This window comes from Sapajus apella, unplaced genomic scaffold (assembly GCF_009761245.1).
Source record: "Sapajus apella isolate SASKATOON/1434 unplaced genomic scaffold, GSC_monkey_1.0 scaffold82, whole genome shotgun sequence".
Classification (NCBI taxonomy): Eukaryota; Metazoa; Chordata; class Mammalia; order Primates; family Cebidae; genus Sapajus; species Sapajus apella.
The window spans coordinates 9,226,413-9,247,145 of record NW_022437022.1 but is presented as its reverse complement, the minus strand read 5'-3'; the positions used below and the strand labels follow the sequence as shown (position 1 = coordinate 9,247,145).

The following is a 20,733-nucleotide window of genomic DNA, read 5'->3' as shown; positions in this document are numbered from 1 at the left end:
AGTTATACCAACATATGGGGCTTCATCTGCTAGAAATTTAGCACATGGAGAGTCTTAAAGGTTCCAGCAAATGCCCACAGAAGGTGAACATGAGGCCCACTCAGCTCAGCAAGCTCAGGAATACCCTCTCCTCTCAGCCGAGGGAGGCTCGTGGAAGAGACTGGACCTTAGCACCTGTCTGAAGGAAGTTACTGGACCTAGCAAGCTGACAAGAGTTGAGAAGTTCTAGAGCAGGACCATGGTTGCTGAGGGTATGGGTGACTTGACTTTCCTCCCCTTTCAGACGTTACAGGATTCACTAAATGGGTTCTGTTCATTCAGCTACTCAACAAATATTTATCAAACCTGGTAGAATTTTCCACCATGCGAGGCGTCCTACAAGGTGCTACAAAGGACACAAAGAGGAGCAGGGTCCAGTCTCACCCTCCAGGACTTTTAATCTTGTGAGGTGCATGCAGCATGTCCACGAATAGCCACATGTCCCGAGGAGAGGAGCAAAGGAAAACATCATGGGGGTTCAGAGAAAGAAGCGATCACTCTGCTTAGGGGTGAGCACAGAAACTCTAGCAAGGCTTTTCAGGAAGTGGTGTTGAGCTGGAACTGGAAAGCTGGGGGGCATCAACATGCTGAATGGGAGGGGTGGGTGTTCCAGACACTTGGGCTGGACAGGCAGCACGGCAGTTGGTGAAAGCCCATGTCTGCCTGAGATGCTCAGATGCCAGGTGTGGCCATTGCTGGGATTCGGGAAGGGGCAGTGAGAGGGAGGGAGAGAAGGTGACTGGGGGGACTTGGACACCAGATAAGGAGCTTGAGCTTCATTTGGCAGCAACAGTGGGGTCATGGAGGGCTTTTGAGCAGAGACACGTGTGATTGGAGCTGGCAGTGGTGGTTGGGACAGACTGAAGGAGGAGGATCGTGGTAGGTAGGGATGAGATCACGGTTCTAGGCCGGGCATGGTGGCTCATGCCTGTAATCCCAGCACTTTGCGAGGCTGAGGCAGGAGGATCACTTGAGTCCAGGAGTTTGAGACCAGCCTAGGCAACAAAGTGAGACACTGTCTCTACAAAACACAAAAAGTTAGCCAGGCGTGGTAGTGAAGGACTGTAGTCCTAGCTATTCAGGAGGCTGGGCTGGGAGAATCTCTTGAGCCCCAGGAGTTCAAAGCTGCAGTGAGCCGTGATCAACCACTGCACTCCAGCCTGGGCAACAGAGTGAGACCCTGTCTCAAAAAATCATAATAAATAAATAAATAGAGATCACTGTTCCAGCTGTCCCCAGGGGAGAGAAGACAGAGAGGGTTTCTGAGAGGAGGAACTGGAACGCAAAACAGGGTGGAAGGAAGGCCCTGAGTGGGAGGAGGGCTGGCTGTTGCTTATTAAGAAGAGGGAAGGAGGAAGAAAAATGCAGGTGGGCCGTGCACCTAGGTTCCCCCAGGGCTTCCAAAGCACTCGCCAATGCGAGTCTAGGCAGAGTCAGTTTTAACCATCTGATGGAGCCAGGGCACACAGTTGCGTTGTAGCAGAACTCTTCCTGTAGGCTCTTTCCTGCCTCCCTCTCCACTCCACCTGCTTTCTTCTCCACCATGGAAGGGCCAGAAACTGCAGCTGGAGGGCTGGGGAAGTGGAGAGGACTTAACTTCATATCAAGGTAGATGTTACCATTATGCACAGGGATTATTACTCTTTTATTTACTTAAATGACACTGTTTTCTACTTAAAGTGACGAGGATTTCCTATTACCTTCATAGTATGATCAGGGAAGTGATTAGACCCGCCTGAGATTTCCTGCGGGGACAGGAGCAGGAGCAGGGTTCCCAGGGAGACACAAACAGCTGCGTTTCGGATCCATGCCCTGATTCCTCCGCGTGCGCCAGCCCACTGTGCAGTGGGAGAACCCTGGCAGGCAGTGGTCCTCCCTGTGTCAACTGGACTTTGCCTTTTCCTCCTTCCCTCGGATGGCTCCGAATAAATCAGTGTGTGTTCAAGTGCAAATCACAAAAGAGAGAAGCACACCAAAGCCTAAGCTCCACTAAGTCACCTTCACGGGAGAGTTCTGGCCATTCAGAAGTAGCCGTCCTTGGAGAAGCTCCGTAGAGTCAAATCACAGCTGTCAGCACTTGAGGTGCAGCACTGTCTCCTAACCAGGCCTGTCTGGTGCACACCGTCCAGCTGGGCCCTTGCTGAAGCTGGCTTTGCTCTGCCGACATCTTTTTTTTTTTTTTTTAATTTTATTGCATTTTAGGTTTTGGGGTACATGTGAAGAACATGCAAGATTGTTGCATAGGCACACGTGTGGCACTGTGATCTGCTGCCTGTCTCCCCATCACCCACATCTAGCACTTCTCCCCATGCTATCTCTCCCAACTCCCCTCCCCCCGCTGTCCCTCCCCTATTTCCCCCCAACAGACCCCAGTGTGTAGTGCTCCCCTCCCTGTGTCCATGTGTTCTCATTGTTCAACACCCGCCTATGAGTGAGAACTGCGGTGTTTGATTTTCTGCTCTTGTGTCAGTTTGCTGAGAATGATGGTTTCCAGGTTCATCCATGTCCCTACAAAGGACACAAACTCATCTTTTTTGATGGCTGCATAGTATTCCATGGAATTTCTATTTCTAGGCATCTTATTCAAATTTGTTAATCTTGAAAAAGTGGGGAAAACATGGGCTTCTTTTATTCACTGCCATTGTTCAAACTGTTGAATTGTGAATTGAAGTTTTTCTGGAAAATTCTCTTCTACACAGTTGCTCTTTTCCCTAACCATTTTGTAACAAAAAAAAATCCCACTAAAGTAGATTATTTTTGACTAAAATTGTATGTATTCAGGGTTTATATATATATAGCATATATATATATATGTGCGCTATACACACACACACACACACACACACACACACACACACACACACATCTATTATTTCATACCAGGGTAATTTCATGCCTTCAATATAGACTGTGTTTCTTTTTTTAACTTTTTATGTTTAAATAATTTCAAACTTACAGCAAAGTAGCAAGAATAAGAGTAGTACAAAGAGCGTCCGTTTACCCTTCACCCAGATTCATGTACTGCTCACACTTTACCCCATTTGCTCTGTCTAGACAGTGTTTTTTCTGAACTGTTTGGGAGTAAGCTGCACACATCATGACACTTGATTTCTAAATACTTCGCTGTACATCTCCTCCTGCTAGGAAACTCCTGCACAACCACGGTACACGTTGTCAACGTCAGCAGTGGTCCCAGGAAGCTGTGTCTACATCTGCAGGCCTCTTGAAGGCCGGCATGTTAATGCTGTATCCCTTGTCTCAGCAAAGGGGATCACGGCTTGTGGCTCTCAAGCCTCAGACTCGTGCCAGCATCCCTTTGCCACCCATCGAGACCTGCACAGCAGTGGGGTGCTGGTTCCCAGGGCCTCATGACCAAAATCCCTGTCTGCTTCCGAGTCTTGAGCAGAGCTGAGCTTTGCAATGCTTTCTTCTCCAGCTGCCCCATCTCTGTTTCGTCTTGAGGGCCTGGAACAGCATCTTCTGATGAGGTGGGCCATCTAGCATTGCTTTCCATGCTAGATGCTCTCATTCCACGATTTGGCGTCATATTCCCCAATGCGCATGATGTTATTTAATGTGGTGACAGTGGACTGACTGTGGTCCCTGCAGATCCCATCCTTCACTTAGGCCCAGGCATCTGACTGCATCAAGGAGCCATGGCAGGAACCACCCAGGCTCCAGAATACCCAGATCAGAGGCCAAATGTCAGACGCTGCTTCCGAGGCTGGCCTCGTGTAGAGTTTAGTCTGTCCCAGTGGCACCTCTCCCTGACTCACAACAACTCCTGCTTCACGTCAGCTTGTCAGACTGACACCAGTGAAGAGATCGAATTAAGAGTTGGGCCCTGTTGGTCCGTTGGTAGTTCAGATGCCCTCTGGAAAAGCCCAAGATGATTCTATTTTAGCTGCTGAAATCCCTTAAATCGTCTTCAGAAACTTGCCTGCAAGTCCATTTCCATAGCTCATTCACTTGGGAATAGATTACCTCCAAAACACAGAAAATTGGTTTCTTGCCCTTTGAAAGTGGGTGTACAGTCCTCAGCATTTGGTCTGGCTGAAAGTCCTTGAGTCGTCTGACCCAAGTGGGAGAGGCCGGCTCTCATGAAGATCATTCTAAATTGGTGTCTTCTTCTATTATGTAATTCCAGGGGAGGGTGGGGGTATCTCATAGACTCATGAACTGTGTTTATAGCTCAGAGGACACGTGTATATTCATACAAGCTCTGTGTGTCTTAGGCTGATTATACAAGCCAGACTAATTTTCATTCTTCTGCCAGCATCTTCCTGTGAGAGCAGAGGGCTTGGGCTGTTGTGCTAGGGAGTGGGGGTTCAGCTGTCTGTAAGAGAGAACGGCAGGACTCCCCAAACATAAATCTTCCACAGCGATAAAAAGGGATGAATTTTTTAGTGGAAATCAATTTCTCTCCTCCAAATAAGCTTTTGGCTTCTTAGAAAATGAAGACTGCTTACTGCTGATTCCTGACATTGTATTTCCTCTCTTCCCCTTCTCCCCGGCCTGTCCATCCTGTTGGTAGCTGTCCGTACCTGGCGGTGAAAATCACCCCTGCCATCCCTGCAGTCGCTGGCATCCTGTTCTTCTTTGTGATGGGGACCCTGCTCCGCACCAGCTTCAGCGACCCTGGAGTCCTGCCACGGGCCACGCCTGATGAAGCCGCTGACCTGGAAAGGCAAATAGGTAACACTGAAGGTCTGCCCTGGCCTCTGGTCACTTCCCTCCCGAGGCCCAGCCACAGTGGGGAAGGCAGGCCGAGGGCCATGCAGGAGGGGCTGACGCTGGGAAGGAAGGAGGCTGGAAGTCAGAATTCCTTAGTTCACTAGGGGGGCAGGATGACCTGCAGAGGAGGTGGGACGAAAGACTGGAGGGACAGGTGCCCTGGAGGCAGGACTGCTGGCCCGCAAGAGCAAAGCATCGCCTGTGAGCTGTGCTTCTGATGTTTCTTTGAAACCCAAGTGTTCACTTCTGTTCTACTAAGCAGCATTCATCCCGAAAGATCTAGAGTTGTAGGTTGCTACCCTTTTTCTCTTTTGCAGTCATTGGAGCATGACCAGTTTCCATGATATGAATCTAGAAAAGTTACATCTTAGACTGCTTTCTTGTTTATCCAGCCTAGGATTGAAAATTTCCTTTATTTAGGTATAATAAACATGTATCTGTGATATGTATTGAGATAAATAGCTTTATTTTTGCTTAGATATTAAAACCCATACTAAAAAGTTTATTACAACCCATTTTGAAGATATTAAAACAGATCCTAATCCCTTACACAACAAAGTTTTAAAGTTCTTTTTTTTTAATTAAAAAGAGAGCTTTTTTTTTTTTTGCTCTTAAAAGTTTGTAATGGTGAATGTGTAGCTTTGCTGTGCTGCTTCGGTAAATTTCACAAGCACGGCAGAGGGGCTGTGATGACTTGGTGTGAACATACGTTTACACTTGGCAGAGATATTTCTCTCCCAGAATTCTTCCTATTCTATGGACTTTCCTTTGCAGCCTCCACTAAAGCTGGAGGGAGCTCCCTGTCTACAGTGTTAGGAGATAGAGCTGTGGATCTTGCTAAAAAGTGCCTATTCTGGTCCTCCCATTCCCCAAGCGCTAAAGCACAGCTTTGCCCTTCTCTCGGCATCTGCCTTCATCCTTCATCCTTCATCCCTGCTGCCTGGGAAGGGAACAGTGAACTGGGAGTGTGTGGAGTGTGTGGTGCCGTCTGCTAGACTGCAGCTGTCTTGTGTCCTGAGGTAGGAAGGAGGGAGAGGAGGAAGCAGCAGTGGGCGGACAGTCTCTTTCTTAGCCCCTGCATTGTGGGATTCCAAGACAGACATGCTAGTGCATAATTTTGAGACCCACATTCTATAGCACTTTCATCATTTGTCAGGCCCATCCATGGCCATCGCTGTGTTTTTTCACATCTAAGCCACCTTGTAAGGAAAACTTTATTATTATACCCATTTTACAAATAAGGAAACCAAGCCCCCAAGAGGGACTTAAATGGGTGAAGGTGGCAGAGCCAGAGCCTCGAACCCAGGCGCCCAGGTTTCAGAACATTTTCTTTCCAGCTTCTCATGTCACTGGGGAGAGAGACGGAAGGCAAGCTAGTGTCCCTCGGAGCTATGTGGCTTATGCCCACGTCACCGGAGCAGGTAACTTGATAATCTCAGTGCGAGGGCCCGGCTCCCAGGTGGGGCTGGTGCAGCTTCCTGCCGTGATCCCCGTTTCCAGCTTAGTGCGGGTGCATCTGCAAAATCAGCACGATTAGGAACAGGCTTTCTACCTTTCTTGCAAAGTGGGTAAGGCGGGGCGCAGTGGCTCACGCCTGTGATCCTAGCGCTTTGGGAGGCCGAGGCAGGAGGATCACTTGAGGTCAGAAGCTTGAGACCAGCCTGGCCAACATGGCAAAACTCTGTCTCTACTAAATACAAAAATCGGCTGGGTGTGGTAGTGCAAGCCTGTCGTCTCAGCTACCCGGGAGGCTGAGGCAGGAGAATCACTTGAACCCAGGAGGAGGAGGTTGCAGTAAGCCAAGATCATGCCATTGCACTCCAGCCCGGGCAAAAGAGCAACACTCTGTCTCAAAAAAAAAAAAAAAAAAAAAGGCACAGTGAGATGCCACTTCATACCCATAGGATGGCACTAATCAAAAAGACTGACAATGACAAATGCTGGTGAGGATGTGGAGAAACTGGTGGGAATATAAAATGGTACATCCGCTTTGGAAAGCAGTTTCTCAAAATTCTCCAAAAGCTAAACACAATTACTATATGACGCAGCAATTCCACTCCTAGGCATATATTTAAGAGATAAGAACATATGTCCACACAAAGACTCGTATATGAATATTCACAGCTGCATGATACCTAACAAACCCAGATGTCCATCACAGGATGAACTGATGATCAATATGTGGTATCCACACAGTGGGATTCCATGAAGCAATAAGAAGGAAGAAAAATGTTGATACAGGCTACAACATGGACGAACCTTAGAGGCATTTGCTAAGGGAAGGAAGGCAGATACAAAAGACTACGTACTGTGTGATTCCATTTGTGTAAAATGTCCAAGAAAGGACAAATCTTCAGAGACAGGAGATTAGTGATTTCCTGGGGCTGGGAAGGTCAGGGTGCAGGTTGACTGCACGTGACCTGAGCAATTGGGATTATGAACGTGGTGTGAAATTAGGCCGTGGTGATGGTTGCACAATGCAATAAATTCACTACAAGTCACTGAATTGCACACTTTCCATGGTGACTGCTGTGGTATATAAATTACATCTATAGAAAGATGTTTGAAAAAGGAAGAGGAGAGTGGGAAGGGAGAGAGGAAGAAGTTGGGGTAGAAGAAGCAGAAGGAGAAGAGGAAGGAGAGGGCTTTGGACACACTCAGACGTGGGTTTGAATCCTGGTTCGCCGTTTCTCTAATCGTGTGACTTTGACGAGCAGTGCGGTTATCTACACCCTATCTCTCTGTGTTCTTATCTGTGAAACAGGAGTAATGGCATGGACCTTTTGAGGTTCTTGTCGGAATCAGCGATTACAGGAAAAGGGCCTGGCACATTGTGGATGTGTAGTACAGGGCCTTTGTTTGTTTTGTTTAATTCTTCTCATTTCCCACGCGGTTTTCTCTCTACCTTCTACAAATGGAGGTTCTCATAAAAAGCTTCCTGAACCGTGACAGGAATAAATGGCAGCGCTGCTACAATGTCTTTGGGACTGCTGCCTGCCAGCTTAGCTGTACCTCCTCCGGGCTGAGAAAAGGGCGCAGGCATCCGCAGCCTCGGGTCTTTTCCATCACTGATCTAATTCTTCATAAGGAGTCCTCCCGTATACTACTTGGCTTTGGAAAATAAGGTTGTTTCAATGAAATCTTAACACATTTATGTTGTGTAATCTGACTAAAGAAAGAAAAATGAACAAATAGATTTGGAAACTTTCTATTGTTAGGGTTATTCATTCTAATAATCCATTGTAGATCTCTTACTTATAGAAGCCCATAATGGCCTGTTGGAATCAGCCATCTGAGTAATTTATTGAAGATTTGCCAAGGATTTAAACAGCTTCCCCTGTCTTCAGACTTCTGAGAGGAGTAGGTGGGGAGGAGGGCTCTGCGCTTCAGAGTCTGTTTCAAGGCTCTTGAAATGCCTTACGCTTCTTTCTGCTGAAAAAATGTTCCTGATGATTTAGGTTGCAGCTAAAAAGACATCAAAGAATAGCAGCAGGGGTCCAGGGTAGCTGGGGTCACTGGAGGCTTGCTTGGAAACTTCAGTTTCAGAAACTCAGGTTTTGCAGCTCACCCAAGGATGATCTGATCCTAAGCAACTGATTTGAGGCTAGAACAAAATGACAAGTACTGTACTAGAAATTGCAGGATCAAAGCATTTAATTTTGATTAGGGGTAGACTTTTCCAGGGATCAAAATAGGGGAAAGGATTTCATATTCCCACAGGTGTGCTCTCTTCCCGGCCTCCACAGTCCTGACCCGATCGATGCTGAGACTCAGGTGGCGCAGAGGGTGCGAGGAGCTGAAATGGGAACTGGGAGGATTTGGCTCCCCAGGCAAGGCTAGTGATGTAGAAGGCACCTCCTTCTACAGCAACCCGGATACCATAGACATGATGGACTTCGCTTGGTAAGGGTGGAACCAGATCAAAAGAAGCTGGTGGACTTTTAAAAATTCACTTCTGGCCGGGTACGGTGGCTCACACCTGTAATCCCAGCACTTTGGGAGGCCGAGGCAGGAGGATCATGAGGTCAGGAGATCCAGACCATCCTGGCCAACATGGTGAAACCCCATCTCTACTAAAAAAAAAAATACCAAAAGTTAGCCAGGCATGGTGGCACACACGTGTAGTCCCAGCTACTCAGGAGGCTGAGGCAGGAGAATTGCTTGAACCCAGGAGGTGGAGGTCACAGTAAACAAAGATTACACCACTGCACTCCAGCCTGGCGACAGAGCAAGACTGTCTTAAAAAAAAAAAAAATCACTGCATTGTGGCAGAATCTGTTGACTGATTATCTCCACCCTGTGTGTGTTGCTGACAGCATAGAATGCCACTTCCGCAGGCAGAGTGGATGTGCCCTTATGTGTATGTGCATGTGTGTGTGTGTGCATGTGCGCGTGTGTGCGTTTTGTGCGTTTTCTCTCCTTCTGTTCTTCCTCCTCCACTCCCTCCCTTTCCTTCTCCTTGTCTTTGGTCAAATTCTCATCATCCATAAATTTTCCTATAGTACGTAGAACCAATCACCAGTACTAAGAGTAAAGCTTATCTTTTATTTCCTAAATTAATCCTTGAAACAGTCTCTGGAGGAGATTTTTAGAAACCACAGCACAGCAACTTCCTGACCCTATGAAAGACTGGACTTGTCATGAACACAGTTCCAACCCATCCTAGATAGAGCATCTCCTGGGAAGACTTCCACCACCACAGGAAGTTTTGATCCACTCATTTGACTTGCTGGGCTTCCTCCCCGCCCCAAGATATCTTAATTGTGCGTTTAAGAGTAGAAACATTGACTGGGCACAGTGGCACATGCCTTTAATCCCAGCACTCGGAGGCCAAGGTGGGCAGATCACCTGAGGTCAGGAGTTCGAGACCAGCCTGGCCAGCATGGTGAAACCCCATCTCTACTAAAAACACAAAAATTAGCCAGGCGTGGTGGCAGATGCCTGTAATCCCAGCTACTTGGGAGGCTGAGACAGGAGAATCTCTTGAACCCAGGAGGCGGAGGTTGCAGTGAGCTGAGATCGTGCCATTGCTCTCCAGCCTGGGTAACAAAGAGGGAAACTCTGTCTCCAAAAAAAAAAAAATAAAGAAAGAAAGAAAAAGAAAAAGAGTAGAAACATTTTAATTGAAATTTTAACGACACTAATGGATTTTTGTTGGAGAAAATGCTTTCTCAGGAAAAGACTATTTAAGTTAATTTAAGACCATAATTTTCCCTATTGCACAAGTTATTTCCAGTTTTTTTCATTTACATTTCTATTTCACTAAAATTCTTTTTATTGGAGTAATTTCTTCTCTGCATAAAATTTGTAACTAAGATTTTTCACTGATCAGTGTTACAAATGTTGCCATTATGAATTTTTTTATAGAACTATTATTTCTACTAAGACCATTTTTTCTGTGATTTTGTTTTTTTACCATATGCAATTTTGGGGAATTTTTTCGTTTGGGTTTTTTTTTTTTTTGGGCAGTATTAATTTCATTTTATGTTGTCAATATTCACCATCAAATTGCTTTAAATGTGATGATTTCATTGATTTTTACCTAACGAGTAGTCTATTGGCTGCAATTGATCTGTGATTGAATCTTGACATACTGTGTGGTCACTGTGCTGTATACTAGTTGTCCATACTGTTGAATACACTCCCCTCCCCCCAAAAAAAGGTGGCAGGCTCAAAATAGCAGGTGTTACGGGTAGCTAAGTTGATTGCTTTTTGTCAGTTTTCTTTTCAGAAGCTGACATTTTCTGGCCAGGTGCGGTGGCTCACACCTGTAGTCCCAGCACTTTGGGAGGCCAAGACAGGTGGATCACGAGGTCAAGAGATAGAGACCATCCTGGCCAACATGGTGAAACTCTGTCTCTACTAAAAATACAAAAATTAGCTGGGCATGGTGGCATGTGCCTGTAGTCCCAGGTACTGGGGAGGCTGAGGCAAGAGAATTGCTTGAACCCGGGAGGCGGAGTTTGCAGTGAGCCGAGATCGCGCCACTGTATTTCAGCCTGGCTCCTGGCAACAGAGTGAGACTCTATCTCAAAAAAAAAAAAAAAAAATTAGCTGGGCGTGGTGACATGCACCTGTGATCTCACCTACTCAGGAGGCTGAGGCAGGAAAATTGCTTGAACCCTGGCGATGGAGGCTGCACTGAGCCAAGACTGTGCCACTGTGCTCCAGCCTGAGCAATAGAGTAAGACTCCATCTCAAAACAAAAAAAAAAAAAAGAAGGTGACATTTTTGACTACTTCCTCCGACTCATATTTGCATCTTTCTACTTGCCTCCAATGGCACCACAATTCACCCTTTGTGTAATTTTTATTTGCAGTGGCCCTTTCAGCCTCCCATGCACTCTGACTAGGCCACACCTGCCAGTGTGGGCATCCTCACTGCCTCTCCCATCCTCCCTCCCCGCTGCTTCCTGCCCTGTTCTAGGCGGTCACTGTGATGCCATGTCAGTAGCCTTTGGACTTTCTCCTCCACCACCAGCTTTAAGCACTTACCTGTGCCCAAGAAATGAAACAGTCCCTGGGCTTTTCCCATGCATCTGTGTGATTGGTCTGCTGGGCCCTGATGAACAGGCCAGAAAATGTTCATGGCTGTTGATGATGAAGCATCTCTCCCCGTGTGGGATGCAGCCACACCATGGCATTTGCCCACCATCCATATCCTGTTATACCTGTGATGATGCCCGTGCTTGGGAGGAAAGGGGTTTGCCAGAGGTCACTTAGCCAGAGCTGGGAGTCCAACGCTCGTCCATCTGATATCACACTGTGCTCTTAGCCACCGCACGGTCCTGCCCAGCTCCTGCTGCCTTGGGGACCAGGCCCTGAGCAAGCGATGCCTGGCTCCCTGGAGGAGTGGCACGTCCCCTTCCCATGGACCGTATCCCTCTCCCAGCACAGCCTTGAGCTTCGAAATAGAAAGCCATGCCCAGCATGCTGCGGCTCACGGGCCTGGTTCTCAAATCCTGGGCTCAAGTGGGTGGAGAAGGAGGAACTTCAGGAAATTTCCAGACAATCTAACTCCCCTCTTGGAGCTTCTTGAAGATACAGGGGCCTTTTTCCAGTGGGACTCTCACTGATGTCTAGATGTTCCGTGATGTCTGAGGCTAGGGAGAGTTGGGGAGTCCCATCGTGTCTGACTTACCTTCTGGAAGAGATAAAGGCTTCTGAAGAAAAGGACGTCCTAGAAAAAAGCATAGATTCCTTGTCTGGGGAAAGTGCTAGAATCATCTAGAGTGCACAGACGCCCGGAAGTGGGGCAGCGAGCCTCCTTCGCAAGTGCAGGGTCAGCTCAGGATGTCAAGATCCTGATGTCCCTTTAAACAGAAACGCCAGCCTGGGAGAGCTGGAAACCAGATGTCACAACTCAAAATTATGGTGTTGGGGAAATACCACAAGATTTTGAAGGGCCTAGTTCTAAGGGAAGGAAGGGTCCAGAGATGTTGTTTTTCCACAGGATTTGGAAGGATGTGTGGTTTTCATCCAGGACATTCAAGGAAGCCTGTGTTATTTATTCTTCCTCTGGAAATCCACACTTGTGGGAATGTACCATGTGTTGGAATTGAAGCCAGTTTCTGATGCAAACATATTTCCTTGATCTTGAAGTTGGCAACATTACTATATGCTGATTGGTGTGGGGACTTAGGATGACAGCTCTCTAGAAAACCGTCCTGTGTCTCCTCTCTCCTGGTGGGCCGTCCATCGCAGAATTGTCTTCTTGGTCCTCTGGAGAGCTTTGTGGGTAGAAAGTGGCATTTTCCTCCTTACAGGAAGAGAAATTGAGAGCAGGAGGTTATTTAACTTGATGAGATCACACTTTTGTGCTCAGCCTGCACTGAGCCTAGGAATCTGCATTCCTGAGTTCACACAGGCATTCTAGAGAGACCACAACATCACGTAGGCACTCCGGTGAGACCGCGGCGTCAAGCAGGCACTCCAGAGAAACCGCAGTGTCACACAGGCATTCTTGAGACTGCAGCTTTTCCATCCTGAATGTTCTTTGTGTAGTGCGTGTACCTATGTAAAGATGTGAAATCTCTTCTGTAGAATTGATGAACTCCTCCCTAATGCCAGGATATCCTTTCAGGTAAGGGGAAATCTCTCTCTTACTGTACCAATGTCACTTCAGAGTTTGTGTTAAGCCGGCAGGATGATGGTGGCATACATGTTGACATGCTCTGCTAAAAACCGGAATATACTGTGATTAGAATCAGCTCTTCTATACAGGGCCATGGAAAGGGAAGGCTGATGGCATAACCAGGGCGAGGAGAAGATCACCTGAGGGCAGGAAAGACAGAGGTTGCTGCGGAATAGGGGAGTAAAGGACCAAGTGGCATCAAAGGATGGAAAACTTGGGAGCACGTGCATGGTTCAAGAATATGATCAAAGCAAGGAGCAAGTGGTCTGGAGCATGCTAATGAAAATTCCAGGCCCACACTTACCCAGCCAAGGGTATCAAGAAAGCTGGTGATGCATGGGTCTGTCATCCTCCACAACAGGTTTCTGTGTCCCCTCCCTTCTTCCTGGGGTGAGGCCGCTGCTGGGCTCTGAGTTCATGGGACAGTCCAGCTTAAAAGGACCTCAGCAGTCATGGAGGTCATCCTGGACAAATCCCTTGGTTTACAGATGGGTAAACTGAGACTCAGAGACAGGTGCAACTCCACCCACTGACACAGAGCCAATCAGTGACAGGCCTGGGATCCTGGTATGGGATCCAGTTCTGTATAGCTCTCCTTTGTCTTTTTGGCTTCTGAAATGGAATCTCTAAATCCTTGCTACTCAAGTGAGGTCCGTGGAAGAGCAACATCAGCGTCACCCAGGAGCTTACAGAAATGCAAACCCATGGGCCCTTGCTCACCTGATAAATCAGAATCTGCCTTTCAACAAGACCACAGGTGAGTCACCTGAAGGTGAGAAGCACGGCACTAGGGCCTTTCCGCATCCCACCTAGTGAACTTCCTCTAGGTGGAGCAGAGGAAGCACAGCCTCTGCTTCCTCTCCACGGAAACTCCCAGGGCTGGCATAGTTTCAAAAGTTTGGCTAACTACTAATTCCTCTACTCTGAGCATTCCGTTTAATCACCGCCCTCCCTGCAGTGCCTGTGAGATAAGTGGCATCTTATTCCTTACTGTTACTTGTTTAAAATAACCGTATGAACTTACTGTGTGACTCTGAGAAATGTGTTGACTTCTTGGGACCTTAATTTCAGTGTCTGTAAAATAGACCCACTGAGTGCAAACAGTCATTCCAGCATTATCGTTCTAGGATTCTAGAAACAAGTCCCTCTTTCTCCTTTGCTTGATTGTGAAAATCTGGGAACCTAAATACTTCAGAAGATTATTTCGACAGTTCCACTGCTTAAACAGAAGAAATGACGTCTTCTGATAATCTTAAAATGCAAAGCTCCATGCACACCCACGTAAATTCAACAAGCAAACTGTAGGTACCACAAAATAAGATATTTCAATGACTCACTGGAATATCACTATCATTAGTACTTTAACTGGCATCCTTGGGAGGATAAAGCAAGATGATGGAACAGTAGCTCTTTCAAGTGAGGGAGTGAGTCAGTCAATTGGGTTTTAGAAGGAAGCCAGAGATGAAACCCTTCATCCAGCATCGGCAGGGCAGCCGGCACGTGGGGCAGAATGATCTCTGGAACAGCCCTCTGCGGTGGATGCGCTGGGCGTGAGGAGGAGAGGAGGCCAGGCGGGCTCAGGAGAAAAATCCCTGGAGGACGTTAATCTGGGGAGTGGGCAGGCTGTTTGTGTTCGGGAAGTGGGAGGCATTTTTATTCCAAGGGCAGAGGTAGCATGAAAGGCAGCTCAGAAACAAAATGAAACAAAGGACCCACTGAGGACAGAGGAAGTGGACCAAGGCAAGGAGGTGTGGCGGGACCTGGCTGGGAGGAGACCGACCGGGAAGGCTGAGCAGGTGCAGCCGCATGGAAAAGAGTCCCAGCCACGCTGAGCCCGAGAGAGAGGACTTGGAGAGCAGGGGCTGCCGTCCCAGAAGCCAGGCCTTCCCTGCAGAGCCTCTCAGGGAGAGGCCCCGGGAGCCTTCCACACTCTGCCTCCTAAGAAACATCTGCAAGGTTTCGGTGACTGGAGTCCAGACTGGGAATCTGATCTAACCTAGAGCCATCTGCCAAATAACATGCTCAGAGTGCCCCTGATCATCTCTCACACCTCACTGTTAAAATTATTCAGACATTTGTTAAAACACAAAGGCAGACTTTATTCAGGGAGACCATGCAAGGTCACAGGGACCAATGGTGGGGTTTGCAGTAGGGAAGTGGCCTTGAGCTCCGCTCCAAATACAGGAAGGAACAGTGGGAATTTACAGCCAAGGAGCAGGGTTGGGGGCAGTGGATGGAAGCCAATGAAAAGGGAGCCTCAGGGGTGAGGGGTTGTCTGGCTAAACCAACCTAACTGGATTCCACCGCAGGCAGGCCAGGGCGGTCAGAGATTCCCTGGGGGATGGTGGGGGATGAGGATCCCCATCAGGTAGTGAAGGTGATCTGATATTGAGAGTGAGCGTTCTGGCTAACCTGACTCAGCAGGATTTTTGCTAAAATTGGGCATTGCAGAAACAGACACAGAAGCCCCCATATCAGGGTCTCGCTGGGAAGAGCCCTCAGAGATGCCGGACTAGAGTTTGGCAAGGATGGGATCTTTCTTCCTCATCATGGGGGCCCTCATGTCATCCACGTGTTCTCATACTCTGTGAACGTAGGACTTTGTCAAGGTATCCTCTTTGGGGTCCACATGCATGTCTGTGATATCACTGAGACTCCGCCGTAATGATCGCCCTCAGAACCCCTGTCATGATCAAACCAACTCACCCTTTGCCCTCCTGGTGACCTTTCTCACTTCTTTACTTTAGACCTGTATGCTGTGGGTGGGGGGCAGCTGGCAGCCCGCTCTGGGGGAGCTGCATCTCCCTTCCCTCTGTGCCCTGGAAAACTTACATGTAAGGATGGGAGCTTCATTAACTGTTTTGTGTTTCTGGTAGATAAGTTCTGAGATTAAGAATCATTGCCTGCAGACATGAGACAATGTATGGCTACCGTGTAGTTGAAAGTCTGACATGGGGGCAGCACTCAGAGGCTAGGGGTACTTAGAGAGAGGACAGGGAAGGCAGATGGGGGTGCCTCTGGGAGGACAGTGGCACTGTCCCATGAGGGCTCTTCCCGCCACCATGTTTGGTGAGGAAGAAATTCCCCACCATCTTCATCTGTCCAGATTTACCTTCCAAGACTCCTGAAGGAAAAGCTTGGCTGACATAGATGGACAGAAGTGAACAGCATTTATTTGGAAACTGTAGATAACACTTTCTAGGAGGAAGCAGAAGTCCAAGCGGATGAATGCTGTGAGACATACCATCACAATTTGGAGTGTACACTTAAAAAAAATCTCTTTATTTTCCTTTAAGGAGAGAAACTTGAAGTCCAAGTGTCCTTGAGTGGATGGGTTAGTTGTTCTTTACATTCAGTAGAAATCCACAGAATAGAAGCGGGTTAAAATCTTCTCTGCCTTTAACAAACGCAACTCTAGCACCCTTGGTGTGGTGATGAGTGGCACCTCCACTAGGAATGGAAGGCAAGCCGCAGGCGAGACTGCACGTGTTCTGGTAGTGATGTTTGAAAAGTAAAAAAGGAACAGGTGAAATTAATTTTAATAGTATATTTCACTTAAGCCAGAATGTTTCAGTTCAGACTAGCCACGCTTGAGGAGCTCTGTAGGATAGGTACACAGGACTAGGAGCTCCCACACTGGACCACACAGATTTAGAGGACAAGGAATTGGGCGTAAAGACTTAACTAAAATCTCTCAGATGTATCCATCTTATTTATTTTATTTTCAATCATTTGAAAGAATTCTAAGGCTGGGCACAGTGGCTCACGCCTGTAATCCCAGCACTTTAGAGGTCCAACGTAGGCGGATCACAAGGTTAGAAGTTCGAGGCCAGCCTGGCCAATATGGTGAAACCCCATCTCAACTAAAAATACAAAAATTAGCCGGGTGTGGTGGCGCACACCTTAGTCCCAGCTACTCTGGAGGCTGAGGCAGGAGAATTGCTTAAACCCAGGAGGCGGAGGTTGCAGTGAGCCAAGATCGTGCCACTGCACTCCGGCCTGGGTGAGAGGGCGACACTCCTTCTCAAAAAAAAAAAAATAAGCTTTTTGAGGCAGCGAGTAAAACACATGAGCATTTGGAACGAGGCTGTTCCTCTCTGATCATCACTGTGATGGTGTGATACTCTGCAGAGAGAGCTCTATCAGGAATCACACAGGAATGCCTATGGCTCTCATCAGCTTGCCTCAGCTGTTGACTTTTGGGCAGGGTCAGTTACACGCTGAGTTACCTGTGCTCTATATAAGCCCCCATCCAAGTTATGGGTGCCTGCACACCTGTGCGTCAATCCTGCCATCCAAGGTGGGAGTGGAGCTATGGTCTTCTCTCTCCTCTATTCAGGTCTCGTGTTTTTAAAAGAGACCTTGGACAGACCTGTGATGGTTGCCAGGGATTCTCTCCTAGGGCCCCTCTCTTTTCCAGCTGTCCCTTAAGGACTCAACGTGGATTTTACATCATTTGGATGCACCTTCCTCAATGCCACTTCCAATCTAGGAAAGAAAAGACATGTTTCTCTTAGATGCAGATGACGAGGCTTTGCTATCATATACAATATTAATTTTGTGAATGCCAGCGAAAAGCTCATGTTCCTAGAAAGGAACACAGACACGGAGCTGGTCTCCAGTGGTTTGTCTGCGTGATCTTCGCTGATGAGGCTGTGACCCCCCCAGGCCCTCCTTGAAGCGGCACGTCAGTCCTGTAGCTGAATAAACTTTCGGTTGGTGACTACAAAGAGAATTCCCCATTTTTCTCTCAAAGAGCACAGACTTTTCAAACCTTTATGTGACTATTTCCTATCGTAGGATGACACGTCCCAGACATGTAATGAAAAATGTTCCTGGATAGCTGTGTACTTAGAAAATTAATCATTATCATTTAATCCGTCTTAGGCATGGTATTGTCTTAGGTGCTACAGAGGAAACAAAAGAATTCCAGCTGCAGGGCTAGCACGCACAACAGCAGCCCCTGACAGCTTCTTTTTAAACAGAAGAACATCAACAAGGACAGATGATCGTAATGCAGGGTTTATGGCCATGCCGTGTGGCCAGATAATTCCTTGTTGTGGGCCCCCACCCCCAACCCTGTGTATTGCAGCATCCCTGCTTCTACCCACTAGAACTGTGACAAAAAAATCATCTCTCCACATTGTCGGATGTCCCCTGGGGCACAAATCACCCCCAGCTGAGAACCACTGCTGTAATGTGAACTGAATTTGTGAGGGCTGAGGGACGGTGTGCCTAGGAGAGGATCAGGAGGGATTAATCGAGGGAGGCCTCTGCGGTAGAGAGATGCACCCTGGCTGGGTTCACAAGACACGAAGGCTGTGAATTGTCAGAGGAGAGGGTACTGGGATGGGGGGAGGGGGGCGACAGAGACCAGGAGAAGGGAGGCGTTATTTCAGAAACTAGTGACTGAACAGGAAAATATGGGGACCCCAGCTAGACGTCTTCAGCTGGTAAGCTTGGCGTACACGGAGTAATTAGTGGATTTGGTTCGTGTCGTGGCGGGTCATAGCTACACAAGGCAGAGGTCAGCAGGCAAGAAAGCAGAGCCGGCAGAGAGAACAGGGGTGGGGAGGTGGAGGGTGGAAAGGGGGATGACCAGCGCCCTGCAGCACCCACTGTCCCCAGGCCCCATGTGCGTGTGTCCCACATGCTCATCAGTCCTCTTGGCAGCGCTCTGAGTCAGGGGCTACTGTGATTCCCACTTTACCGCTGGAGAAACTGAAGCACACAAAAGGTGAGTAACACCCAAAGCTTCTCAACTAGGAAGCGGCAGAGCACAGCTCAAAGCCCTGCCTGGCATCTGAGCTCACGCCCTCACCATGCTGCTTGATCGGGGTTAAGGCAATGCTAGGGGCTGGAACTCCCGTCAGAAGCAGGCGGAACGGGTCTGGAATCCAGGCAAACAAGGTTTGAAAGGAATAAAAATGCCTGCTCTAATTGACAGCACAGTCAGAAGTGCGTACGGAGACTGAGCAGGAAAGCCAGAGATGAAGTCCAGGGAGACAGCTCAGTGTCCAGGCCCCAGGGCTGGAACAGGGACTCAAGGCTGAGGTTGAAGCAAAGGCTGGAGCAGAGTGGCAGGTGGGGCTTTGGGGGCAGGCCTGGGCTTGGGGGACAGAAGGGTAAGGAGACGGCTGCCAATAGGCGAGGGACAGGTCCGGGCGGGTCCCAGGTGAGCTGAAGAATTCTGACTGATGAAGAAGTCTGCAAGAGGTCGGGGTGACGAGGAGGAAGAGTTGGGGGAGCTGAGGGGCTCAGGTTGGAGATGAGGCTGGGCCTGTGCCAGGGAACAGGAGTGCAGAGGGATCCCTTCAAGAGACACCGAGGGAAGTCTCAGTCCTCTCCCTGCAGGGGAAAGGCCAAGACCCCGGATCAGACCATGCCACTCTGGGCTGTGTCCTGGGTGGGCTGCTTAGCCCTCCAGCTGCAGAGTCATCTTCTCTGAGCCAAGGACAAAATAGCACCTCCTGAATTGCTGGGCTGCTGGAAGAAGGAGATGAAATACTGCACATGCGGGCCTAGCACAGCGTCTCGCACACTGGCGCAGCAGAGAAGGATTTGCTAGTGGTGACTAGGTCAGGGCAGAGGGCGAAACTGCTGCCAAACGAAACAGGCAGCTGGGGCAGCACCACGGGGCGGGGCAGCACCACGGGGGGGGGGGGGGGGGGGGGGCCGCCGCAGGGGGGGCGGGGCACCTGTGCCGGGACGGGGGCTCTGGGCGGGCTCCGCCGGGCATCAAAATTGGTGCCAGTTCTGATAGAAGGGAAGAGAAACTTGACTTTTGCCATGTTAGGATCTCAGTGTCCAGTGGCTCATTCCATAATATATATGGACGTTATAGCAACGGACAGAAAGTGCACAGTTTTCACATTCGGCAGAGGTGAGTGGCTGGTTAGATAGGTCCAGCGTGCATTACATTGAAGAATGAGATGAAAACAAAATACTACTTTAGGGACAAGACTTTGGTTGTTCTTATTTGTAAATTTAGCTCTAAGAATAATTTCAGCCTCAAGACAAGGAAGGGGTTTGTGTTCCACCTCTTGTCAGCTGGGTCCATCTGCAGACTTCCTGGTTTCATTTCTGTACCACTGAGAGAAGTGTGGGCAATAGATGGCTCTCAGCTCGGTGCTCCCAAGCAAACAGACTAAAACAGGAACAGAGGCTGCTCCCCAGTGTGACGCCTGTACTGTGCGGTCTGGGCAGAGTACGGGGGACTGCCCTTGCTTTCGTCACTCTTATTGGGTTGAATAGTGGATTTCCCCTGATTTCCAATGAGTGATTTTAATGGCCCAAACCAGTGCTGTCTAATAGTCTATAATGTGAGCCACATATGGTAAATTTTCCAGCAGCCACTTTATAATAGTAAAAAGAAGCAGGTGAAGGTCACTTTAATAGTATACTTTAGTGGCTCATGCCTGTAATCCCAGCACTTTGGGAGGCTGAGGTGGGCGGATCACCTGAGGTTGGGAGTTTGAGACCAGCCTGACTAACATGGAGAAACCCCATCACTACTAAAAATACAACAATAGCTGGGTGTGGCGGCGACCACCTGTAATCCTAGTGATTTGGGAGGCTGAGACAGGAGAATCGCTTGAACCTGGGAGGCGGAAGTTGCCATGAGCCGAGATCATGCCATCCCACTCCAGCCTGGGCAAAAACAGCAAAACTCTGTCTCGAAATAAAAAAAAATAGTGTATTTTATTTAGCCCAGTTATTGGAAGTATGATCATGTGAAAAGTAATCAATATGTAAAGATATTTGAAATATTGAGATATTTTACATTCTCCTTTTTTGTACGAAATCTTTGAAATCTAGCCACACCAT

The 20,733-nt window shown here is 48.3% G+C and overlaps 1 protein-coding gene across 4 annotated transcripts in view; it reads left to right on the top strand.

Moving 5' to 3' along the window:
- Window positions 1-20,733, top strand: part of ZDHHC14 (zinc finger DHHC-type palmitoyltransferase 14) — a 300,608-nt gene that overhangs the window by 165,228 nt on the left and 114,647 nt on the right. For 2 of the 4 annotated variants that reach the window (XM_032253217.1, XM_032253215.1), the window contains exon 2: window positions 4,574-4,734. In XM_032253217.1, the coding sequence (XP_032109108.1) occupies window positions 4,574-4,734 (161 nt within the window). Of the gene's footprint in view, window positions 1-4,573; window positions 4,747-20,733 lie in introns of all 4 variants that reach the window. The other 2 variants (XM_032253216.1, XM_032253214.1) reach the window with 1 other exon arrangement.